Source organism: Amphiprion ocellaris, chromosome 14 (assembly GCF_022539595.1).
Source record: "Amphiprion ocellaris isolate individual 3 ecotype Okinawa chromosome 14, ASM2253959v1, whole genome shotgun sequence".
Classification (NCBI taxonomy): Eukaryota; Metazoa; Chordata; class Actinopteri; family Pomacentridae; genus Amphiprion; species Amphiprion ocellaris.
Window position 1 is genome coordinate 20,804,000 of NC_072779.1, and position 27,877 is coordinate 20,831,876.

The window sequence follows — 27,877 nt, forward strand, 5'->3', positions numbered from 1 at the left end:
CACATCAGGAATATTTAAAATTGTTAATCTACACTTTTTTATGTTCAGATTTCTTTCCCAAGGGTCCTTCAGGTCACATGAGTGCTTTGTTTGCTACATTTACTATGTAGGTCCATTAAAGTAAAACACATTTCAGATCAAAACTAGGTACAACTTCACTCATTTCAAACTGAATGCATTTAATGAAATAAATGCTCATGGAAACAGGTGGATTTCATATACGGATAAGAGCAGGTTCATTATGATCAACATATATCTGAGTTCATGTACAGTCAAACTAGTAACATGGAGAGTCACAGCTGCATGTGTAAGCTCTGCTGTATCCATCATGATTGCAAACCTGTAGCAACCAGTGGATTCACACAGGAACACTGAGTAATCCAGGTAACGCGTCTGAGTTTGTCGTCTGTGTTAGTACAACTGGTCATTTTTATTAACATAGGTCTATGTGAAAACACAATGTATGTGCTAAAGCAAAATTACAAAGTCAGAGAAAGCAGAAAATCAAAATGAGTCTATCCTGGATTTACACACTCATATTTGTGCAGTCGGGCACTTAGATAATCCCAACTCTGCAGACCAACAAATCATGCCAAATCCTCTCTATATTTGTCATATTTGCTGCTCTCAGAGAAGCGTCCCTCCCTGAGGCTTTCAGTGCTGCTCACCGCTGGATTTCACAATGAATTGCCGTATTTTCTCCAATGACCTCTAATGTGTTTCCATGACTCCTCAGCATTCACAGTGTGCTCGCCTTATCAAAGAGTCAGATGGGCCACCTCCATCAGCCAGCATGTGTCTGTTCCCCATGGAGCACTTGGTGAAGAACTTCCCTCTCACAAACCCCTGCTGAACCAGCCATTTAAAGAACTACCTGTATGACCTTTTCAGGTCATCATCTGGGGAGGTATTCCTGTGGAAGTCCACTAAAGTTCCTGCTCTGCAGTGCCTGGTCAACAGTATGAATAAAGGAGTCAATTATCTGTCTCATGTCTGGAGTGAATGGGTCAAAGGAGGGCCGCAGGGCCCCTGAGCGCTTGAAATGCCCATCTTGGTTGCTCTGTGCACACAGCAGCCTCTCCTCAGTCATAGTGACGTTTAGAAAGGCTGTGATGAGACGGAGCTGGGGGAGAAGAGCTCTCTGCAGCTCCTCGTAATGCACCACCAGCAGGCGGCGTCCAAACTTCAGCCAGCTCAGAGCGTGGGACGCCCACCAGGGGGCGTAGCTGGAGACAAACTCTGGCCATTCTGCAGGTGAAAGAGGTCACAGTTGAGATTTGAATATTATTCTTTATTTTATTCATAATTTGTTTTCTAATCTATCAGCATTGTAGAGGTTAAATTAGGAACAGAAGTAAAGATTTCTGCGCTTCTGTCACGTCACAGGCAGGGCTACATGGGCTAAAGGATCACTGCACCCAAACTACAAAGCAATAAATGGTCAGTCATTTCACTGACAGGTCATCTGTGTGAATGTGGATGTAATTTGATTTCAAAATACTAATATTCAGTTGGTTATGACACACGCTAAATGACTCTAAGTATTTTAGAGATCATGTTAAACTGCTGTGTAACTTGCTGCCATTACTGTTGAGGTCATGACGATAAATTATGGGATTTCTTGCGCTGTAAGCAGACACCCCGAGAAGCCAACCCAGCTAGCAAGAAATCTTCAGCATACCACAACAGACACCGGTCTGCAGTGGTCCATGGTTGGTACATTGTTAGCATTCTACTAAGAGTGCAGATGTGAGGATGTTGTTGATTTCATGTAACAGTGGTTGTGGAATTTACTGTTTTTCGTACGAGCTGCCAACAGCAGCGTACAGCAGTTTGGTGATTGACAGGTGAGAAGACATCTATCTTTTTCCTTAAGCTGGAGTAAATGGTGCTAAAACGTAAATATTTTTTCAGTTGCAACTTCTGTTTCAGTGGCATTCACTGGCTTTATCCTGCGATGTTGCAGAAAAGCAGCAGTTCACTTCAGCCGTCAGTTCAACCTTATCTGTGCTCTGTGTTTCCCACAGAACATGTCAATAGTTTTCATTGAGACAGTTTTGCTTGGTAGAAATCTTTTCTGAAAAACAACTTTTTTCAGTCTTTTAAATCAAAATTTTCAGTGCTGTGAGCACCATGTAAGCTGTGCCCCTCACCTCTATGATACTGCGATGAAAGGACATGGATATCTCAATACATTGACTATTAAAAATCAAAACTGTTTGCCAGGCTGATAGCACCAGAGGTACATCAAGTGAGAAAATATTTTCCCGTTTGTGAACTGTGTGAACTGACCTTTTAAATATGCTGTACTCTTCTGCAGACAAAGTTTGTGCCTCCTTTTGCATGTTGCATTGGTTTCACATAACATTTCAGGTATTTGACTCTCTCTGGCTGAAGTGATGCATTAAGTGGACCTATTTTCCACATAAGAAGGACACACCCATTTCATACTCATGATGAAAGCTGAGTCCTTCATCTGTTTACTAGAAAGCCTTTTAGAAAGAACATATACTGGTTGTGATCATGGTATAAAAGGGCTCGAGAGTGCTGACCCCGCTGTAAATATGAGAACCTAACTGCTTCTTGATGTACTCACAGTAACAATCACTGAGTGACCTCTTGCCTGCTGTTGCTGTAACATCAACATCCTTCAGCAGAGCCATAAACCACTCGGCTCTGTTGGACTGTATTACCTTTACTCTTCCACTGTGCATCTGTGGCGTGTCCCAAGTGTCCAGCACACTTGCGGTTGAATTCAGCCATTAAGGAGCGGTAAGGGTTTCGAATCAGCAGAATAGCAGAATCAAACATTTCAATCTCTTTTTGACCACTTTCATGGGTCTTTACGCAGATGCTGCGGCCGCTCTTCCAGTAGTCCTTCTCTCCTTTGAAACCTGGTACCAATGAATAAATGAATGGATAATGGTCAGCTGCAGGGCAATATTTCACCAAGCACTCACTCAGACACTCATTTCAGCAGCGGTACTGTGCCCTCCCCACCTCTGTTGTACAGGGTGCCGTCGAAATAGAAACTGCCTGTGTAGTAGCCGGTCACGAGCTCAATCAGGTGTCGTACCCAGGTGTTGCCTGCACCGGGAAAACTTGAAAGAGCCACCAGGGAGCTGGATCTCTGAGGCAGAAACATTCTCTCTTTGCACCTGGAATCTAGAAGGACAGTTGCATCCGCACTAGATCAGAATAAATCAGAAATGAGGATGCAGGAAGTCTAAAATGGATTCATTTTCAGGACAAAAGGAACAGAAAAAGGCTTGTGTGAAACAAGTTGAAACATGATTGCGAGAGAAGAGATGAGATTTACAGAGGTTCGGAATGAACACTGCTTTCAAGTGTATTTTCCACTACTGTCTTTCACCAAGTGGACTTCCCCTAAGAAAACAACACAAAATCCTCACAGTGTCAGGGTCTAGTTTTATCAGGGGCTATTTTACAGGAGGAAAGCATGCCTGGAGCTTTAAGAATGGTGTGTGATGTGGGAAAATTACTGACATGGCAGAGTGGGATGGGATGAAAATAGTCAGGTCCTTTTTACATTGTCCCAGCTACTTCTGGAAAACAAATCAGAATGAGTTTTTACATTTTCAAGACCCATGCGGATGATGACACGCATCTGCAAAACCGATCACTTACCAAGCACAGGTGTGTGGTACACCTGGTAGTGGTCACGCTCAGTGGAGGTTGGGGGTGCAGAGGTGGTGGTGTGGTTCAGAGTTGCATTCTCCACACACTGCTGGTTATCCGACTGCTGGGTGAGGCTAAAAAGAGACGACGTCCATGTACAGAAGCAATGGGGCCTCTTGAACACAGCCAGCGGGAGCTCCTACAAACCAAAGGCACAAATGTTCTCCGTGACTCATCATACAGATTTTTTTTCTCTCCAAAGACTTCTATTCTAGCCAAGGGTGATGTGTCAGCTCCGTTCAGCAGGAGAGTCTGCATCACATCCCCAGTCCATGCTTCACTTTTGTTCATGAGGTTTTTCTCACTTTTTCAGAAGGTCAAATGCTCAATGTCAAACAATGAGGACGCTGCAGTGAAATTTTTTTGAAAAGTTATGCATATGCACACACACACACACACACACACACACACACACACTCACACACTACGGTCAGAATTAATCACACTGCAGTCAGTGCTAGATGATGTGCAATAATTCTACCAGCCGTTTTCGTTTTCAGAGCAGACACAGCTGCATCCAGTGAGATCTTGGTGCAGAAACCAGACTATCTACTTCTCATTAGAACCACATTAAACCTTAAATATTCAGCAAAATCCAAGAAGCTCTGTGCTCCCACATGTGATCCCCTGGGGTTGGAGACAGCTCTCTGAGCTGGAAGTCTACCCTTTTTGAGAGGAGAAGCGCTGATACGCTAGTGTGTGCAGTGAATTGATCATCAGGTCTATAATTTCAGAGAAGCAATTCAAACCTTGTCAGTGCAGGTCTCGATGCAAGACTGAGTGGTTAGGTTCGGCTGAAAGGAGTCGATGGGGAAGGTGACGATGGTGCTTTTCAGCAATTTGAAGCAGCCACGGTAGTGAACATTTCGAACTAGAAAGAGAAAAAAACACACATGAAGATGTTAAACACGTTGCCTTAAAGAAAACAACAATGTATTTTACAGGATTTCTCTACTATGGCTTGCATTAGAAGTATTTTTCTATTATCAGCAGGATTACAGAAAAACCACCAGGCCGAATTTCATGGAACTTGGTGGAGAGGGGGAGCATGGACAAAGGGGGAAGCCATTAAAATTAGGTACAGGTCTAGATCACTTTCTTTACACTTTGAGATAGAACGTTGGCCTTGGTGGAGGACTGCACTCTTAAGAGTGCTTCTAGTTATCTATATACTATCAGGAGCAAACACAAGATATGTCTAAGTATGTCTGCAGTAATTATTTGACTATACTTGACTGAAATCTGGTACATTGTATAATTCATTCAGAATTGAGCTGCTAATCTCCAGAGAGGCCGAAGCTTCCAATGATGAATATTAATTCTGTTTATGATTATGAACTCCTTATATAATAGATTCAACCTTGCCAACAACAGGATGGGGGTGCATATCTTTAAAGAACTGAAAGCACTTTTTATAAGAGAAATCCATGGATAATTAGTGTTGCTGAATACATCAAGTTATTATGAAGGTCAGTACACAATTAGTTCACTTCAGTCAGTAGTTGCAAAGTGCTTAGCTACAAAACAGAGTAAACAATGCATTCAAAGAATGTTTAAGAGCAGCACGCAGAATAAAACAGTAAAAAGGACTATACAAAACTAAAAGCAAAGTTTAAAATGTGGTGTTGTCATTAAAAAGAAAAATGCGTTTCAATTAGATGTCATAGATATATATCACAAATTGTCTTATAATCTGCTGAGATAACATGACGTCAGGTATTCATCTTTTTTTCTTTGGAACTGTAGACACTGTGACACAAACTAAATAACTCCACACCAAACAAATGTCAGCAGTCAAGTTTAAAGCTACCCTGGAGTGTGATTTTATGCAAAGATGCACCTGCTTAATCGGCCAGAATCATAAAATGGAACTACAACAATACATAATCACTGTCAAACAACTCCTCTCATCTTCGTTGCCTACAGTTTTGTAAAGAACATCTTCTTGCTTGAGGAAATAATGATTTGAAATACACAAAAAATACTGCTGGGTGATATTTTTCCTACTAAGAGCAAACACCAAGACCAAAACCATCTGTATTTATGCCCCATGTCGATGGAACTCAGTTGCTAGTCTATTCAGTCTTACTGACTGAATGTCACAAAAATACATTGCCTGTCCAAAAAAAAAAAATGGCACTTGGATTTGACTCGTCAAATAGGTAAGAGCCTGCCACTGGATAATTACTGCAGTGATTAATATATTTCAGCAGGGAACAGTGAGGAGCTTCTCATTTCTTAAACAACCATGTTGGAAGACATATCCTGTGGTCATGGAAAGGATGTTAATCTGTCTCAGAAGGGTCAAGTTATTGGCCTGCATCAAGCAAAGAAAACAACTAAGGAGATTTCTGAAAATACTAAAATTGGGTTAAGAACCGTCCAACACTTTATTAAAACCTGAAGGATAGTGGTAAACCATCATCTTAGAGGAAGAAATGTGGTTGGAACAAACTCTTAGATGATTGTAAGAAATCAACTGTAGAACTCACGGCTATGTTTAATAGGGAAAGTAAGAGCATTTAAACACGCACAATACGAAGGGAACTCAAGGGATTGAGACTAAAAAGCTGTGTAGCTCTAAGAAAACCACTGATCAGTGAGGCTAGTCAGAATAAAAGGCTTCAGTTTGCTAGGTAGCATAAAGACTGGACTCTGGAGCAATAGAAGAAGGTCATGTGGTCTGATGAGTCCAGATTTACCCTGTTCCAAAGTGATGGGTGCATCAGAGTAAGAAGAGAGGCAGATGAAGTGATGCACTCATCATGTCATGTGCCTACAAGCCTGTGGGGGTTAGGTTAGGGTAGTTGGTTTGGCTATTTAGTGCTTTAGTTTTCTAAGTGGGTCAGTGGTGTGCTAGGTTTGCTACAGGTTTTTAATGTACATTTTCAATACATTTTCATTGCAAAAACGAGGCAGCATTTACAATAACTACATTTTCTATGATATTTTCAAACAGATCAGAACATTCTGATAAAGATGCAGCTGTGCTGCAGCTCAGACTGCTGATGACAGCTCACAGACAGATGTCACAGTAATGCAACACGCTTTCCACCACACGAGTTTTCCAGGTGCATATCGGACAGATGTAATGACTGTCAGAGCAGTGATGGAAAGATTTGTCACTTTAAACATTGGCTGAAGAAATGCTGACACATCTCAGCCCTTATTACATGACTGAAGGAGGACATTTAGAGTGAACAGTGAAAGCTACTTGACTTACAGCATTTTGTGAAGAAGCTTACAGTAAATCAATTTCTTTCATTAGCTAACTTCCCAAATAAATTTATATATTTTTTGCTTTAATTCTTATTTACTGCTCTTTTACAAATTCATTTATCTTTTTTCATATTTACTGTTTGTCTGCAGATGTGTATTATTTCAGTCAGTTGAAAATGTTGACAGTTCATATTAGTAAGTCTTTCCAAAGGAAGGACTTAGAGCTTTACATAAAGAAAATAATTCTAACATTTACAACAAAATGCTGTCTAGGAGGCTGTGCTTTCAAATGTTTGCTGACCCTGCTCTGAGGAGAATTCCCAGCAGCAGGGTGATGAGTGTGGGGCTGAGTCATAATAAACTACAGTTCATTGTACTGTAGGAATATGTCACCCAGTGCAGTATTGTGGCTCTGATGTGTTTTTGGTCAGCAACAAACCTGACAGAAATAGAATATGCTGTATGAATAAGGCTTCTGCCCCCAGCTGACTCTTGTTAGAAGAACTGATTCCAGTTTATTATTATTATTATTATTATTATTATTATTATTATTAGTTTTATCTTTATTTTTTGATAGACTTATCCATTGAGATTGTTACACATGTAGGTGTGGAGGTGCACAGTTTTCACTGACATCCCATTCTGTTCACTGTTTAGTTGTTGTTTTTAAGAACTCAAGTTCAAAAAGTTCAGTTCTTCTTTGCGCGACTGTGTGCAGTCACCCATAGTGCAGCTTCTGCAGAGACTAAAAAGCAAACAGTGCTGTGTCTTCCCTGAGGGAAGTTGACTCACATTTTCTGTGACCTGGCAGCTGCTCCTCCACCTTGTAAATGGAGAGTCGGCCCACGCCGCCGCAGGGAGACCCCCTCTCACCCCGACACACCAGACTACAATCCTCCTCTGGAGCCCGTGGGCTACTGATCCGATTCCCACAGTGACATTCAGCTCCGTACTCCAGACCTGCAAACTGGTACCCACTAACCACACACACACACGCACACACACACACACACACATTCTTGTATGGGCACCAAAGTGAGATCCGAGTATATTAACCTAGGAAGTGAGGACCACCCTTTCTGCTATACTTAGAGAGAAATGAATGTTACATTTCGACAGTAGGTGGCTCCCTGATTCCAGTTATCACCTCAGATTCCTCAAAAAACAAAGAATAAAAATCAGTATAGTCAATCACAGATTACCACTGAAGTGAGAACTTTTTTGTAGGGTGTGCTATGGGGTTCGCCCAGCAGGGGGTGCAGTTGGGGTCATTTCTTATTAGAGCATAGAACTACATTATGACTTTGGCTATCATAATCATACTTTGCTACTATTTAAATTTTACAGTGCAGACAAATAATTGAATAATATGTAAGTTTAAATGTTGTAGACAAGAGTTGTACAGTTTGAGGAGAATAGACAAGCAGAATACTAACTCTACATACTAATTTTGTCACCATAAACAGTGCACAAAGACACAATGTACTTGTGCCAATTCCAGTGACCAGCACTGTATTTATTTATTTCAGCCAGTTCAAACTCAGCTGCTGCTTTAATTCATCCCATGCCATTAAACTTTGACAAAATAAATCCAAAGATATCGCCTTGGAAATAGTTTCTTCATTAAGCATTTGTTGTATAATATGTGTGAACATTTTGAAATTGCCTGACTGTAAATAAATGTTAATTGCACATTCAAGCACCTTAGTGCCATGAACTACAACAATGCAGAACAATCCAAACAGCATCAACAAGCATGAAAGTGCTAATTATTAAATTGATAACTAGAACATGTATTGTACTGTACATTGAAGATCTTCAAAGTGCAAGTTGCTTCCTAGCAGACCTGCAGTTCAAAGCGACTATTGTGTTGTACACAAAGTTCTTTAAGTCCTTCCAGGATCTTCCATCCAAGGCGCTCTCTTTTTTAAGACATTGTAGACAGGGCTTTCCCTGGAACTTGCCGCACTCCTTTCAGCGTCACTCCATGGTCTCTTCACCTTTAAAACAGGTTTCTCTATAAACAGCAAAGACAGAAAAGACAAAGAATGGCTTCAAAATTAGTCACAGAGAACACATAACTGTAGTTTTGAAGTACAGTGTAGTCACACAGTTATTGATGTATAGAAGCAGATAGATGGTCCTCTATTTTAATGTTTGCTGAATTTATATGTAGTCTTTGAGTGTTTTGAAAAGTGTCAGAAATAAAATGTATTATTATTATTATCAATAATGATAATAATAATAATAATAAACAGTATTATTATTATTATTATTATTATTATTATTATTATTATTATTATTATTATTATTATTATTAATAATAATAATAATAATAATAATAATAATAATAATAATAAATTAATTAATTGTAGCTTGGCACTTAAAGAGTAGTAGTAGTAACTGATGCTTCATTTCAAAATAAATGAGCACAGAGCATGAACACAAAAAAGCTAACTGCTCGATTCATTACACTCTGGACTGTTTATGTTTTTGAAGAACTTACTCAGCACACCCTCTTCCACAGTCTTATTCTGTTTCCCTCTCTTCTTCTTCTTCTTCTGTGAGCGTTTCTGTCTTGTTCCTGGACTCTGATCTACTGCAACAACTGTAACAGACAAACATTAGCACCTGTTAATAAAATCTCAGGGACAATGTGTGTTCAGTTAACTGTTCACATGCTAAAATTCAGAGGCAGCAGCTCTTCACAGGGATATTACTTTAATAGACAGCTATTAAAAATGACAGAATATATTTTCTGTAATGGAACATTCATCTCATAATTATAATAAGCTGCATGGATAAACGGGAAGAAATTGTGTTTCCTAATTAATAAACTTGAGAGGAAAGTAGTGCTCTTCTTTTTATTAACAGAGAATCACAAGAAAATTGTTTGTGTATTTCATGATGAACACTATTTCACTCACCATCCAATTCTGATGAGAGGTCTGAGCCACCATCTGGAAAACAAGAGCAAAGATAAAGTGAGACCTCATCCTCCGCAGTCTATAAAAAGAAGACAGCTGAAGCATAAAACTGTGTAAAGAGGCCTACAATTTCAGATTCATGATACATCATAAGGCATGAGCTGATGTCACTTCCAGGTAACACCAAGCCCTTACAACCACAGAGTAGTCAGACAAACCTGCTATTCCTACAATGAATGTGCAGCTTTATTGATATATTTGATCTTTGCTGAAAGAGGAATAAAATAATTCAGTAACACATAAATCAACTTTCATGTCTGTGTACATACACAATCTGACTGAAGGGCAAACTCCAGAATTCCTCATATTAAAATTCTAAGGGACATGAATGCAATTTCTGTTGCAAGCCTTTTGCACATATAGTCACAGAAAGCTCTTAAGACAGCTTTGAAGGTTTAAAGAACTTACCTGTAGCTTCCACAGTCTTGGTCTGTTTTCCTCTCTTTTTCTTCCTCTTCTTCTTTTGTGGGGTTCTGTTAACCAGATGTGTTCCTGGACGCTGATCTACAACAGGTGACAGACAATAGCACCTATTAGAGAAGTCTCAGGTGTGGTGGATATTCAGGGTCCATGTGTAATCAGGTGCTGACTGTAAAATCTGATTACCACCACCTGACAGTTGGCTGTTAACATTTACTTTCTTTGGTCAAAACTGCAAGCAGGACAGGATGATGATTTAACATTAAAAGGCATACTAGATATTTACTGTGATGGAACATCACTCACATAACTGTATATGAGTATCAAACTGTGCTGACAAAATGGATGAAATTTGTACTTCATACACTTGAGAAAACTAGTGCGATTCTTTTAACGGAAGTATAGAAACATCAAACAGGGTCCTTTGCCAAAGAAAATTGTTTTTTGTATACATCATAATGAAGCCATTTCACTCACCATCTAAAACTGAACTCCCGTCCTCACTGCAGGGCTCACATCTCATCTCAAGGGATAAGAGTTCTGAACCACCATCTGGAAAACAAGCAAAAAAATGTAACTATCCGTAGCATTTATGACCTCTATTTTAGTATTTATGACCTTTATCTGTCTTCATGGTGTTGACCTCTGTTAATTTTAACATCTTTTGTCAGCCTGCATGAACCCATTTAGTTTGCCTGCACTCACTAATCATCTACATTGTCATGCTCAGCTTAATGAAATGATTACTAGACAATAAAATGGTGGGCAGAGCTGTGATATAGACTACAGACTATAAACTCCATGTCACTCACCATCTGAATGTGAATTCCCATTCTCACTGCAGGGCTCATGTCTCTTTGGGGGATGAGAGGTCAGAACCTCCATCTGAAAAACAACAGAACACAAAGTGACCCCTCGTCCTCTGCAGTGAATGAAAGGTCAATAATGTATGTATGTTCTGTTGCTTAGTGACAGAACTGAGCTGTAGCTTGTCTTGCCAGGATATTAAATCTAGGCCTAAATGGTGTCAGGGCCATTCTCATGCACGTCTGGAGCCCATTGATGAAACTGGAACCATATTTAGTCTGAATTATGTTCGCGGCCTAACTTTCATGCAGTTGGTCTGTGTGTTTCCTGAGGGCTGAATTATGAAGTGAGATTAATGGGCTAGCAGGTATGTTTGAGCATTAAGTCTTCAGTGAAAGTGGCTCTGTTTAAACCTGCTAGATCTCCATGGTAACTGATGCTGTGGAGCTACATCTCCATGGTTACTGATGCCGTGGAGCTAGATCTCCATGGTTACTGATGTGTTGGAACTAACCTGGTCCAGATCAGGTTATGTTCAGTTGTTAGTTTACTAAGTGTTTCCTGACAATTTTTTATGAGCGATACAAATTCTCAGCTGATGAAATAGGTTTTATCTGTAAACTTGCCAATCTGTACATTGCTAAAACCACTGAGTGAAGCTGTTGCAGTATCACACATTGGATGAATCACGTTGCCGTGGGAACTGACATGTATGCGGTTGGTAATGCAGAAAACGCATAAATGTGTTTCATTCTGATTTGGTGTCAAGTCTGTTTACTCTGCTGGTACTGCAGCGGATAGAACACTGGTTAGAACATTGATTATTTATCAGTATTCATTACAGAGAATATTAATGAGTAACTTCAGTTTCACTTTGATTTAGTTCAAATTAAAGTGATTTCCTTCATTATGATACAGTGTCCAACCTACATGCACTTCAGTACAATATCATGTTTAAATATCTGCTGCTGTCGGGTAGAAATATTTGGCTGCATTCATCAATAAAATAAATTCATTACACACATTTATCAGTTTTCTACCAGCATTCCTATCACATTTCCAATAGTATCTTTTTACCATCATAAATTAGTATGTTCCTCATAGTTCTCCATTAAAACAACCTGTTGACTGAAGCATCTGAACAACATTGACTCATTTAGTGCAGAAAACAAGTCAAATGATGCCTTAAACTCTACTATTTGTGTGACAAGTTCATAACCACCTTCATACCTGTTAACTGACAGGTTTTAGTTTTTGTCAAGCTGAATTCTACAAATAAAGCCTGACTGTGTTAAACTGCCTTCATAGTTCAGTTCTCTGGCCTGCTAAATACTGTAAACAGTAGAAAAGCTGCACCAGTTAAAATAGAAGCATCTCGTCAAATTTAAAATCCCCTTCTACTATATTGATTATAGCTCTGGGTCAGTTCAATCTTGCTTAAAATTCACATTATTATACAAAAAAAATCTACATTACACTAGTAGTTATAAGTGACTACAACTTAACTGAAGTTAACAACCCTGTTTTACAATAAAAACTCAAATGTGATAAGTTTCTTTTTTGCACAATAGTTTAACATAAACAGCAGTAACAGACTAGAAAAAACAGAAATCTGAGGTTTCAGTCTTACCTTTACATGCTGTTTGCTAAAATCGCCTTCCACTGATGATTCAAAGTTTAAATCCCACAACTCTGCTCTTCAGCGTTAGTCCTGCTTGTTGCTGTTCAGCCTCGCCCTGCAGTGTGGAGGAGGGGGGCCTGACCCTGAAGGGAGGGGAGCCTGGTCCTGAAGGTGGAGGAGGGGAGCCTCACCCTGAAACCAGCAGTGAAGGTGCAGGGGGGAGCCCCTCCCCTTGATGGGCCATCAGCCACCACTTAAGGAGCAGCAGAAACTGCTCACAATATTCACCCTAAACAGCAGCATTCACCTCAGCATGTATACACTGTTTACTGGCTGCAGAGCTGGAAACTCACTGAATTAACTGTCAAATCTGAATGTTAACAGTAAAGTCCCTCTCTTGAAGTTTAACAGTAGTTAACACCCATTATCAATGTTGGAAATTCTTTGGTGAAGTAACAGTAACAACACTGCAGAATGAACATACTTAGCAATGAGTTAAAGCTGTGCATTCAAAAATTTTACTTTTTTAAACAAAAAAAACTAAATCAAACATGTTAAACTGAAAGGTGGGGGAAGGGCAGGTTCCTGCAGAAAAGTGAAGAAGTTAAGACTGGAGAGGCAGCAGCAGTGAAGGTGCAGGGGGGAACCCCTCCCCATGATGGGCCATCAGTGAAGGCTGAGCTGCAGAAACACAAAACTCTCTGACCCACAGTATTCAGCCTAAACTATAATATTCACCCTAAACTACAATATTCAGCCTAAACTACAGTATTCAGCCTAAACTACAGTATTCACCCTAAACTACAATATTCAGCCTAAACTACAGTATTAAGCCTAAACTACAGTATTAACCCTAAACCACAGTATTCAGCCTAAACTATAGTATTCACCGTAAACTATAATATTCAGCCTAAACTACAGTATTCAGCCTAAACTACAGTATTCAGCCTAAACAACAATATTCACCCTAAACTATAATATTCAGCCTAAACTACAGTATTAAGCCTAACCTATAATATTCAGCCCTAAACTACAGTATTCAGCCTAAACTACAGTATTCACCCTAAACTATAATATTCAGCTTAAACTACAGTATTCAGCCTAAACTACAGTATTCACCCTAAACTACAATATTCAGCCTAAACTACAGTATTCAGCCTAAACTACAGTATTAACCCTAAACCACAGTATTCAGCCTAAACTATAGTATTCACCGTAAACTATAATATTCAGCCTAAACTACAGTATTCAGCCTAAACTACAGTATTCAGCCTAAACAACAATATTCACCCTAAACTATAATATTCAGCCTAAACTACAGTATTAAGCCTAACCTATAATATTCAGCCCTAAACTACAGTATTCAGCCTAAACTACAGTATTCACCCTAAACTATAATATTCAGCTTAAACTACAGTATTCAGCCTAAACTACAGTATTCACCCTAAACTTTAATATTCAGCTTAAACTACAGTATTCAGCCTAAACTACAGTATTCAGCCTAAACTACAGTATTCAGCCTAAACAACAATATTCAGCCTAAACAACAATATTCAGCCTAAACTGCAATAATACAGCATTAACCTTGCTGCTGTCATACATACATACATACATACATACATACGTTCTTACATACACATAGTCATTTATAAATTCATTCATTCATTCATTCACATGAAGGGTAATATTTTGATGACTCCATTTTTCACTATATTTGATAAAAAGCAACCCTAAAAAATACTTTACATTCCAAAATGTACCAAAAGCTACTAAGTAGCACTGGTGAATGTTTGATTATATTAACTTTATCAATGATACAAACATTGTGTTCCATAATTTCTGGAAGGCCAATAATTTTGGCTTCAACTGTACAGGTGGAGTTGCCACTCACTCCACTGATCCCTGAGCAACACACACTGAGACCATGTGCTATACATAGAACAGTGTTCCTGCCCTGTAGCTGCTGTACATTCTTTCAACATTCAATTCATATGTGTTTAATGATAAGCAGGCTAGTCTAAGGGAGAAAACTAGATTTTCAATATCGTAGCAACAAGCAGTCCAAGCACTGTTCTTCAGATGCATGTCAGTGTAAATAATCTGTAGGTAGAAAGCCTTATTATCTCTCAGTTCTGTCCAGCTGTGTTTGTGCTAGATTATGTGAGCAAAGCAGAAACAATTAGGAGGTTATGGGTTTAGACACAGATATAAATATGGATTTTACTGCTGATGGTAAAACATGTTTTGTTTGAAATGTTTTATAGCTTCATCTGCACAACCACAAAATATAACATTTCTCTAAAAATGCAGAAAAGCTAAGTGAAGGCACCAGGTTTTTACTCTGGATGCTATCAATGTCATTATCAGTATCTTGACATTGTTATTACTAAAATGCTGTGGTCTTCAGTTCTTTAAATGAATAAGAGTAATCACACTGTACTGTGGAGAAAATATAGGGCACTCTCTCCACAGTAGTTACAACAGAAGGGCCTTCCAGGTTTATAGACTTTCAGTCTGCAGTCAAATGATCATTAAACTTACTGTACTTCATCCTGAGTATTACCTGTATGTTTGTGATGTTTTATGCCAATCCATCTAATAGGTGAAGATATTTCACTCTCAATAAAACCTCTGTATACAAGGCATCCTCTGAAGACCTTGCAACATTCAGAGCAATCCAGCAGATAGTTTTTGAAATGTATCTCAAATAGTGTCCATATATATCAATAGTGACATAGAGAGAGAGAGAGAGAGCGAGATAAGAGATGCAGAGAACCCAACCTTTATTTTTAGTTTCCCTGTCAGGCACCAGGACAGCCAAAGTCAAGTTTGTCTTTTTTCCATGAGCAAAGTAAAGTTAATGAATGAAGCTCAACACTTCAAATGGTCACATTAAATGTGCAATTTTGCTCGAGTAGCAAAAAAACTGAAGTGACCAGTGAAGAACACAAAGATATTATTCTCATTAAGGAGATATAGCAGTCTGAACAGAGGTCATTGTACTGATGACATCATGCAACAAAATAGACACACTGAATTTACCATGGAAGCTGTTGTAGTTAGCATGGCTAGCATTTATGTTAGCCATGCTAACTACATTATCAAGTTTCATTATCTCTGAACAACCTTCTCAATAAAGAACTCTGTGAACCAACAGAGATGTCCATTGGGGTCTGATTAAAAACCTTGTTCCATATATACTGTGTAAGAGTTAATATTGTTGCAGTTTAAATCTCAGTAAGTCATGTATGAACACCTAAACATACATGTTTAGGTGCTCATTTGGAACTGATTCTGCAAGGCTTGACATATTAATGTTGACACATTTCTCATCTTCATTTTTATGGAAATCAGCTTCTAATGCATTCATAGCTGTCACATGTAAAGAACATACACCTAAAACTATACATCTTTAATATCTGTTATCTTTACCTCAGCATATGTAAAATCCTCTTTTAACACCTGTTTACTTGCTCAGCAGTTTAGACCACAATTACAGTTGTACTCATAAGTTTACATACCCACAATTTATAAATATGTACTGTTCTTTAATGAAAACATGAATGATCAGAGCAAATACATTTTCATGATAATAAATAACTTTTATCTGACCACTAACCCTAACTGAAAGAAATGTTTTTCCATGATCAAATATATTTTCTGAAAAAATGTACAATATTTCACAAATTTGCCAATGTATGCTAACTTATGAGCACAATTGTAATAGTACATGCTCATACTGTAAATAAATAATAGAAGTGCTGTGTAAATATTCTAAAAGGGCAAGCTACTTCAGGGTGCACCAGAGTCAGAAACACCAGCCACTTAGTGACAATGGTAGTGTAATGTGATCACAAATTATTTAAATTCCTTATTTGTATTTCATACTGTCACACACTGTTTTAATTTTATGCTTAAATTCTGTAATTTATTTGAAAAATACCAGTAATAAGTACATTATATTGAGTATAGTGACAATAAACAGATTCTTTCTGAACTGTACACCCTTCTCTTGTGCACCGACTGTGCTGAGAAGTAAAACAGAGAATGAAACCTCCTTAATATGCTGTCTGATAGGCCGTAAGGTCACAGACATTTCTCACAGGCAGCCTACACATGAAGAAGAAACACAAGTCGAACACAAGTCATGTGAGGTTTACACTGAAAGAGGTTTTAGGTTATGAGACTCATTATCATGAATGTAAGTCAATTAAATTCAAACTCTTTTTAATTATTTGTAAAGTGAGACATAAATATTAAACTACCATGCCATTCCATACAATGTACTTCATTGAACTCAATCCTCTGTCTCCTTCTATTGTTATGGTCGCATGGGTGCAGTAACTGCAATGACCAAAGAGGGAGCCAGAGAGCAAAACATATTTTTCTGGCTCAGGCCATTGCAGTAACTGCAATGACCAAAGAGGGAGCCAGAGAGCAAAATATATTTTTCTGGCTCAGGCCTTTAGAGGCCGCTAGAGAGTGGAGAAACGATTTTTCTCACTTGGGTACAGTACAGTAGGGGGCAATAGAGAGTAAAAAGTGTGTGTATTCAGAATATGTACACACACCAAAGTGTGTGTATTTTTTTAGGGTTTACTATTTTTGTGAGGACCAGTCTGAAACTTTGTCAAAAGCATAGATATGACCTCTGGAAGCCATTGCAGTGAAAATAAAGTGAGGACCGGCCTAAATGTCCTCACTTTGTAGTTTGGTCCTCACTCCAAGGGTTAAAAATTCACACTGGTCCTCACCATGATAGCCGTACAAACACACACACACACACACACACACACAAATGTTATGCACAGTTATTGCCCTCACCAAGGGCAATCCATAACATCAAGCTATTGCCCTCAGGCTAAGCCATCTCACAGGCCATTAGGTAACATTTTAAACTTATAATTTACCTAAAAAATGTACAGTATCCCCTGTGATTTTTGTCAGTGCTTCTCCTTGTGCACTCATCTGACTGTGTAATGCCTTCTTCTGGCTGAACTGCAGTCACCTCTGATCTGTACTTTACATATCAAGGCTGTTGTGACTCATCCCCCTTCCTTTCCCTTTATACTGCCTCCTTGGGACAGACTGAGACCTCATCAAAACTGACCTTTTCATGTATGTCCTTTGAAGCTTCCTCATAAATTGCCTTGACTTTTTACTTTTGCTCATCGTGGTAATTGGCTCGCTCAGGTAACGAGCTCGACTGCTTTCCATGTGGATGGGTGGAGGGCGGGTTTGTGTGTGTGTGTGTGTGTGTGTGTGTGTGTGTGTGTGTGAGCTTATGATGGAAGCACCAACTCTCAGTCTGACTGCATCCATCTGTCCTCTGCTGTTCTGTTTCACTGGAGCTACGATGCTTCCTTGCTCCTAGCATATAAAAAGGAAGATTTCAAGCAGGTCATTCTTTGAGATTGAAAAATTCCACCTGCCTCTTTCCTCACAGGTTTGTTGGGGAGTCACATCAGTGCTGCTAATTCAAGCCCACAGCGACCCAATCAGAGATTTTCACACCCCAGCCAAAGGAAAAGCACATATCTAACACTGATTTATTCACCGGCTGCTGTAGTCAGCTCATTAAGCTTTCCTACACACACGCCTCCCTCCTTCCTTTTTCTGCAACAGATCAAGCCTTCTGTCCTGGCCTGCTCTTCATTCTCCCCTCTCTCACCCCCCTCATCTTTTACTGTCATCCAGCCACCTGGCTCTCCGCTAGCTCCAAACACAGGAGGCATTCATGGAGGAGACTGAGATCCAAAGCATTTACTCACACAGCAGGCCTTCTGTGGTCCCCTCATAGGAGCCCTCCGTGAATGCATTACCTTTCTGAGCAGGTGTCTTGACACAGAGAGCTGGTCATTTTGCGCAGGTCATAAAGCATGGTTCCTCCCAGGGCTCGGTCACTGGCATTGTGCAGGAAACATCCGATGTAAGTTCCTGCACGTGTCAACAGAAGAGAAAGTAAAATTCCTTCAGGCTGAAATTTTTCCTGTAGTGGCAATCACAAAGTAACCTCACAAAACCAAGGCAGTGAAATGAAAAGTGTTTACACTACCAGTCAAAAGTTTGGACACACCTTCTCACAATTAAATCAATTTGTACATTAATACTGAAGATATCAAAACTATAAAAGAATACATATGGAATTATGTTGTGAACAAAAAAGTCTTAATCTCCAGTATTAATCTACAATGTAGAAAACAATACAAATTTTAAAAAGCATTGAATGAGAAAATGTGTCCAAACGTTTGACTGATAGTGTATTTGTAGTCAGGTAATAGATCAGTCGGCCACAAAAAACTAAAAGTAATTAAAATGATTTCTTTCTTCTTTTTCTCATTTTAATCAAAGAAAAGCACAACAAATCCTCAGTTTCCAGTTTCTCACAGGAAATGTCTTCTTTTCCTTTCTTTGATATTGGAAATGGAAAATCTTGTGGATCGTTGGACCAAATAAAACAATTTGAAGCTGTCACCTTGGGCTCCAGGAAATAGAAGACATTTTATGACATCAATCAAACTAAATGACAGATTCATCAGTTATAAAAATCATTATTTGCAGCTCTGAATTACACCCAATATAACAATGTTCTGTATTTATACAGCATCACATACATAAAAGAGAGAAAGACATCATCAGAACAGACATGGACAGTTGATTCTCAGATGGCTTTTTTTAAAAGCCAGACTCTCTTTCATTTGGGAAATAAAACAAAAATGAGACTAAATTCCAATAGAAAAAAAAGATCAATTTATACACACACACACACACACACACACACACACACACACACACACACACACACACACACACACACACACACACAATGACACAGAGTTAGCTGAAAATGGATGTTGACACACTCCTCTTTAAGTTGATTTGGACATAAACCAGACCTGCTCTGTCTTTAGTTTGGCTCTGGACACATTCTCGAACAGTTGCAGTGCCAAAGCAGCCTTTGCGTCATCACTTACAGTAATTATACACAGCAGCATGTATTGTGAGCCATAATATCCAACTAATTTATAACATGACAAGGCTTAATTTATCTTCCAGTGTAGATTATGCTTATTCCGACTTTGCTTCGAACCTATTTACTTCCACTAGAATAAAAATCACCCCTGTCGAAAGAAGGATGTAACGCATAATAGGCTACGACAGACTATTATGATGTGCTGACAAGATTAAGGCACCATATAAAATGCCAGCCAAATTCAGTCTTTGATGTTATCCTTGTCTTTGCCACATTGCACATCAAACTCCACTCAGCTGACACATAAGTCTTCTTTATAAATACCAGTTTCTGTGTGGAGGGTAGCATATGCATTCCTTTTGTGTGCAGACGTCATTTACATCTTTCCCCTTGGGTCAGAGACTGGTATATTTTTAGGTTATATGCTACATGTTTTTACTTATTCAGGAACTGTATAATGTGAGGTATGTCTTTTGGTGCATGGAGTGCATGCAGATAATTCCTCAGTGCTGACTTTTAGGTTTATTTCACAATCCCTAATATCAATTTGTATTTGAATATATTTTACGGGGTTCAAGGACACTGAGGATTTGACTTCCTAATATGTTTCTTACCAGCCAACTAGTCCAAGAGAGGATTTAAAATGTATTGGAGGAGATACATACGACTGAAACAGACGATTTGTGGCAGCAAGGTGCGCAGACAAGATGGAAGTAGGCAATGGACCGTGAAATCTCTGGCAGGCCAAGCATCACCATATCGAATCCTTGATTCAATCAGTCTGCGATGTCCTCTGAAGCCCGTCCAGCCTGTCGTGCTGGAGCAAGGCTGAGTCACCCATCGCCCGCACCTCAGGAGACAAACACTGGAAAACACCAGCAGCTGCTGCCTGAAAGCACTAAGAGCACTAAGTCTGTGGAGAGAGGTATCTCAGGAGGCATCACCCAGGGTGAGGCCCCCACACCCACCTCAGCCACCCAGCGGGGCAGGTCATTGCTTTAATCAAAGTGAAGGAGAGGCCCCAGGCAGCTGCAGCTGAGGGTTAATGGAGGGGAGCAGCCTGAATTCCCAGACATGATAGAAATGACTGCACTTAGGCCTGACACTGTGCTGCTTTCTTAAACACTAAGACAGATGGCTGTGCTGGAGCTGATTCTTCCCCGCAGGATTAGATGGAGGAGGCTAATGACAGGATGGCCAAGTATGAGGACATGTGCCACTGCCACAGTTGCAACTGTGTGTGTCCATTAAAGTGGGCTGAAGGGGGTTCACAGTCTCTCTGCTGGATCTACAATAGCCTCACAGATGCGAGGAGAGTCATCAGAAGTACAACAAAGACTGTCTGAATGCATTCTAGGCAGAAATAAGGCAGGTCATCTCAACAAGGTTTCAGATTCTGAGAAGTCCCAAGTGCTCAGTGACTGCAGGTAAATATTGTACAACTAAATCACCTAAAATTTTGCCAGAGTGTGAGTCCTAACGTGCAACTTCTGTAATATTTCCTCCTTCTGATCCGTCTGCACATCTCTGGGTTTGTAATACTTCTGATATGTACTTTACATATGAAGGAATTTGTGACAAAGTTTCCAGCAGCAGACACAAAGTATTATGCATCTCTCACTTTTATTATGAAATATTTGAATAGATAGAGCTCCTGAATCTATGAAAATGCATGGGCAAACTTTTCCATCCGGCTGTGTAATGTTATTACTGCTACACACTCCGTATGAAAATAGACACTGAATACAGGTGGAATAAAGCCCAAATATTAAAAAAAAAAAAACTCTTTATGGTATTTTCAACCTTTTGTTAGTCCACAGGGGAGTCTGACCAATATGTCGACATGGCACTGTCAATAAATAATGAATAATTGCACTGCAGAAATACCAAAGAGAGACCTGTTTAACTTCATAACAAGCAGCGTTGCACCTATGGATCGGTCGTTACAGACATATGCTGTGTATGCAAACTGTTCTCTCAGTGTAATCATATAGATTTAATAAAGAGCTGAATACTGTCAGCCGCTAAAGAATAATGATGCTGATCTGAAAGCTACTTGAGGTAAAACAAGAGGCGAATACTGTAAGAGAAGGGGTTAAGGACATTTAGAAACACTGTTGCTTCATCAACAAGTTTATTTGAATAACTGGCCAATAATTCATCATTACATTTTTGAAACTCTCAAATATAATCTGTATTAGCTCCAAACATTCTGTAATGGTTGGTTCTAGTCCAGAGAGCTCTGCTGTGAGATTGTGTTGGATGGATGAGAGCTGTTTAATGACAGCAACTGTCAGCTGAACACTTTGTGATAGTCTTGATTTAGCATCTTCTCCTTTCTGCTTGACTAACAATGAGGAGAAACATTTTACCTGTCATTGTTGTCTGTATTTCCCTGCTTTTATTCTACTGAGGAAGGAAGTGGTTCTTAAACCATTTCATACTCTAGAAATGTTACATGAGTACCCCTGAAACTAAGACTGCAGCTCTTCGTTATTTTCAATATTCAGTGCTCCGCCACTTGTTCTTTTGATTAATTGTATTTTCTTTGAGCGATTTATTTGTCACAGTTTCTTAATCTTTAATTTATAGATTTTGTTTGACCTTCAGTCCAAACACAAAAATGTACACATTTGAGAAGCTGGGACCAGCCGACTTTTTTTTGTGCTGGACTATTTTATGATCACGAGAAGGAAATTTCTAGATTCAGGCAAACATCGGTTCAGGAAGTTTTTTTCTTTCAGCGAAATCAAAGTCTGGTAGCAAGACGTCCTTACATTTGGACAAAGTGAAGCAGGCTGTTTCCACCTGCTTCCTGTTCTTTTCCTAAGCTAAGCTAAAAATCTGTTGTCAGTGTATTTAACCAACAGACGTGAGAGTGGTATTGATCTTCAATTACTATTCACTTAAATCACTAATCTGTTATCAGAATAGTCGGCAAATAAATGGAAAATGGTCTGCACTATCAGTCAAAAGTTTGGACACACCTTCTCATTCAATGCTTTTATTTATTTGTATTATTTTGGACATTGTATATTAATACAGAAGATTATCACTTTTTTTTGTTTACAACATAATTCCATATCTATTCTTTTATAGTTCTGATGTCTTCAGTATTAATCTACAATGTACAAAATAAGTAAATAAAAACCATTGAATGAGAAGGTGTACCCAAACTTTTGACTGGTAGTGTAGTGGTACTCAGAGCACTTTACAATGTGTTTCTAATTCACACTTTCACACAGAACTTCCATGCCAGGTGCCTGCCTGCCATCAAGAGCAACCATTCTAAAATTTGGGGTCACCCAGACAATTTCTTGTTTTCCATGAAAACTCACACTTTTATTCATGTGCTAACATAATTGCACAAGGGTTTTCTGATCATCAATTATCTTTTCAACACCATTAGCTAACACAATGTAGCATTAGAACACAGGAGTGATGGTTGCTGGAAATGTTCCTCTGAACCCCTATGGAGGTATTCCATTAAAAATCAGCTGTTTCCATCTCGAATAGTCATTTACCACATTAACAATGTCCTGACTGTATTTCTGATTAATTTAATGTTTTCATTGAAAAAAAAGCTTTTCTTTCAAAAAAAGCGCATTTCTAGTAACCCCAAACTTTTGAACGCTAGTGAACATAGTCTATGGTTGGCCTACTTGGTTAATTGTTGAATTTGCTAATTGTTTCTCCATCAACTGAAGGTAGTACCTACTGGTTATAGGTGTACTGTCGAGGTTTTGGAATGTAACAGTGGTAACCAGCAGTATTCTCTGGCTTCCTTCTCTGAAACCTTCAACCAGTTACTCTTCCAGGGCATGTGGTACAACAGACCTAGGTCATTTAGTTCTGTGTCATCTGTAAGACTTTTAAACAACTTTTGCCAGATGGCTGTTACTGAAACCGATAACATGGCTGCCTCCAACATTTTTCATCTGTATCACCCTACTTAGTGACTAAGTGGTCATGTAATGTCTTTTTTTTTTAAACAAAAGGATTAAGAGCTCTTGTAGGAGGCTTTTCAAGAATGAGCTGGAAGAACAAATGTTCCACCAGAGGTAATTCTATTGTATTTATCATTTCAACAAAATGGCAAAGGCGCTGACAAGCACCGTTAAACAATGGAGTAAATCTCCTGAGATATCTCAGAGTGCTCATGTAATGGTGAAGGCTCCTTAGCAGAGAGCGCAAGCAAGAAAGGATATCGTTTTTATCTCCGTAATTACTAATTTATTTTCTAGAAGCTACTTTGGCTCTGCGTGTCTTTTCCTCTTCTGGTATTGAGTGGATCAGTGAGCTCTACCCGTCATCTACAACATCTGAGGCACCCACACGTAAAATGTCATATAAATGTATAATGAAGCTCTTCTAAATGTTCTAAGGTCAGGATTATCTCTTCATAAATGTAGAATGAAGCCTGTTGTGCGCTATGCGAGTCTTGTCCAGAGTTTATTTCCCAGCCCCTGGCTGTCTGAGTTAAAAAAGTAAATCACAAAATAGAAAACAAACCTGTATATTTGCTCCATTTTATATTATTCATGAGGAAAACCACCATCTCAGTCCACACATCTTCACCAGGATATTTTAGTCACACATCCTCCCATCAGCTGTTCTATTTCAGATAGCAGGAGCAGGAGCTTTTTCACAGATTCTGCAATATCTGCTTTAGTTCAAAGGCAGGTGAGGAGCATAACCTTGGCTACAGATATAAAAAGGCAGTTAATAATGGTTAAAACTAAATTAGCCTATGTGAGAAGGCTGCACAACCACAGATCTGTCACACAGCAGATCTTTTGGCAGACATAGTGGAAAAGCAGACAAGTAGATTCTTGAATTGATTGAATCATGACTTCGGATTCTCAGCAGAAGTCTTTGGACTTTTGTTCATTTTCTGGGTGAAGAATCATTCACTTTCAATTCACATAAAACTGGTCAGCCAGAAAACAACAGCATTCAGCCGACTATCACTTCCATGGTCTTAACACCTCACTGGCACTCTAATTAATGTAAATAGGGCATGCAGTGGCCAGTGGTCACATGTTCATTTTAACACCGGTTGCTTTGCGTATTTTGCCTGCTGGATAGTTTGCTATAAGAAAAGCTGCAGTTATGCTGATGAAATTGTAGCTCAAGTGGTTAAGAATAAAAACCTGAAGAAAGACAGGACAGCTCAATGTGGAGAGCGATGTAGCTCTCTATAAAGACACAGCTGCAATGTCTGTATTGCTATTTACCTTTGTGTCTGCTATTCCTGTGCAGAGACATTCTCTGCTCTGGACTCTCTGGCAGCAGACTGTGAAACCAGCGGCGATGCAAGTGTTGGACCCCCAGGCTTCGGGAAGCGGGCCAGTGTCGCCCTGCCTTGGCACCCCCTCCGGACACAGCCTGAATGGTAGCCCATCTGGAGCGTGCCCTCACACCCAGGCCTGTAGTCCTGAGGGCGGTAGGAGGCGCTGCGAGGGACAGCAGGGGCGGCAGGCTGGCGAGGTTCGGTTGGGCCACTCTGATGCTGGAGCGCTGCAGGAGCAGGATGCTGCCTGCCATCAGATAGGCGATGCCCAGGCAGAGCAGCAGCATCCGAGCCCGCTTCAAGAGGCAGTGCAGCTTGTAGAGGGGTGCCACCATTCCTTCACCGTTTACTGTCTCTCACCTCAGTGAAAGGCCATTTCGTGAATTAGGAGCGAGAAGATCTGTAACCTACTTACAACCTCATAATTTTGTAAAGACCTGCAGCATCCAGCAGTGGTGTGCAAGTTGTCATGGTCCTTTGCTGCCACAAAGTCCTATTGCAGCAGTGGAACAATGGATGCGTCACAACAGAGAGAGATTTAATATCCAAGGCTGTGCTCCCTGACTCCAGGAAGATCCTTGGGGGAAAGCTGAGGGACAAAACAGAAGAAAAAAAAACGTAAGCAGCGGGATTTAGAGCACGAGTGTATTTCTCTGTATGTCAGCACAATCAAAGGGATGTGAAGTATATGGCTAGTGGATTAGACGCACAGCTCATGTTGACATATGGGCTTGTGTTTCTGTCTTGCAGCATCTTGCAATACATCCCCTAGTGTCTGCTGCTTCATTGCTTTCATTCCTACCGTTTGTTTTTCAATCAAAGCCCTGCCTAAAGTTGTGCTCTGCAATTCCCATTTCTTCTGTGTTGACAATTTTTTTTAAAAAATCATAAAATGACACCAGCTCTTTACTGCTATAGCTTTTAAATGGGATTTTTTGTTTTCAATGTGAAGTGATTTGTACTCAGGTTCTCCACAAGACAAATTTTAATTTTATACCGACAATATGTTCCAGCTTTGCAATCTCAGTCAGTGAAATATCATCGTGATAAATAAATAAATACATGTTAAGGGAAAAAAACTGTGGAGAGCGCATTACCGGCGCTTATGACATGGGGATTATCATATGCAGACCAACTCTGGCCTCATCCGTGGAGAGATGAATAAGTGATGAGTGAGGGGGGGAAAAACATGCAAAGATGAGATGTTGAGGATCTCTGAATAATTAGGACGAAAAGCACTCTGGTATTCGCAGTGTTTTATGAAGCTTGACACTTTGACTGAGCAGGGGGCGGTGAAGTGCAGCCCTGACCTGCTCTCGTGTGTATTTGCCCGTTCCTGCTGTCACGGCTGTGTCTTGCGAGCCCCTCTGTTGATTCTGCTGATTTCTCACAATGTACATACAGGTTCCCATTTAGCAGCAGCTACGTCTGCGCACTCCCCAACGGATACACTGAGCCGCTGTTCCTTCACATCCGACGATATCCATTAATGCCTCGTTGTCTTGGTGACTGTCACACATCGTCATGCCCTTCAGCTCTACTTTTCCTCTAGAGCCTCACTGCACCCCCCCACAAAAAAAAAGTAGGGGTGCGGTAGTGCTCCCGAGGATAGAAGCAACAGTTTGCAAAATGAACAGTCTCCGATCAAGTCCGAGTGCCCAAGTTATGTTCAACTCCACGTTTTTACGCATAAAATAACTCGCCGTTACGCATTCGATCCTGAAATAACTGTCTGCATTGGTTTAGCGGGATGGATGGAGGATTGAAAGACAGATGAACAAACAGCGAGAGTAAACACGCATCACCTATTTAAGAAGCCGAGGTCTTCCATCTTAAAAAACCCTCACTGTGCCTCCACCATTTACAGTAGAGGCTCTTTGGACGTACGGCTTACCTTCAGTGCTGGAGCGGTACGCACGGCATCCTCATATCGTGCGATCACCGATCAGTTTATGGCCGTTATGATGGCTGTTTTCCCCGCTTTATTGTCCGGTGAGGGTCTCCTCAGCTCTCCAGCGTTTCCCAGAGCTGGTGTTATATAAGCTCTCTCTCACACACACACATAGACACACACACACACGCTCTCTCTCTCAGCCAGTCGGCGCTGCTTTCCGTCGCTCTGAAAGGCTGGCACGGTGATATAAAGCACAGGCAGTATGTGTGTGAGCGAGTGTGTTGGTGAGAAAGAGGAGGTGATGGGGAGGAGGGGGAGCCAGTCTCATTTGCATTGGTGATCTAAACGCGTCACAGCTCCTCCACTGGAGACTCGTGTCCAGCGGTCCGCAGCTCGCACTGCACGTAAAGGGGGGCCTTAGAATAAAACGGCGCCTGTACCGGAACGGATCTTCAGCATCCACCGTGCACTCTGTGTTGGGAGCTTGTTGATGAGAGACCCGAGCAGCTCACTGACACTAAACTGAGTTTCGGGGACAACAACAACTGTACAAATCACCCATCAGCCATTTGAAGGACGTTTGTGCTTCAGTGCAAATGACCGAGAGTAACCAAACCTGACTCTCGGGGGCTGTTTTTCTGCTGTTTCGAAAACCAAGCAAAAAAAAATAAAATAAAATAAAAACGGTGATGGTAGCTGATGGTTTACAGATTCAGATCTCTGCTCGTTTGCCACTGAGCAGTTGATTCTCCTTCCGTGCCCTTGCGTTTAGCCCTGCACGTTAGTTTAGTTGAAGCACTAAATGAATTGCCATGAGTCATGCATGACGCATCAGTCAACCGTGGTGGATGCACTTCAGCACCGCGAACAGCGAAGCGGCTGCGCGCTCCCGCCATATGAACAATGCACAGCAACGCGCGCTGTCACCACCGATTGAAAACTTCCAACCACGAGGGCTCCAGAT

At 40.2% G+C, this 27,877-nt stretch overlaps 1 protein-coding gene across 1 annotated transcript; it reads right to left on the minus strand.

Annotated features, from left to right (window-relative positions):
* Positions 1–158: 158 nt before the first annotated feature.
* On the minus strand, positions 159–27,190 carry wscd1b (WSC domain containing 1b). Its single transcript, XM_023281532.3, has 9 exons — positions 26,914–27,190; positions 24,964–25,608; positions 18,576–18,690; positions 7,711–7,895; positions 4,449–4,570; positions 3,649–3,838; positions 3,001–3,165; positions 2,694–2,894; positions 159–1,248 (listed from the first exon to the last, which is right to left on the minus strand). The coding sequence occupies exons 2-9, from the start codon at positions 25,352–25,354 to the stop codon at positions 896–898; spliced, it is 1,722 nt and encodes a 573-aa protein (XP_023137300.2). The 5' UTR covers positions 25,355–25,608; positions 26,914–27,190; the 3' UTR covers positions 159–895.
* Positions 27,191–27,877: the final 687 nt, after the last annotated feature.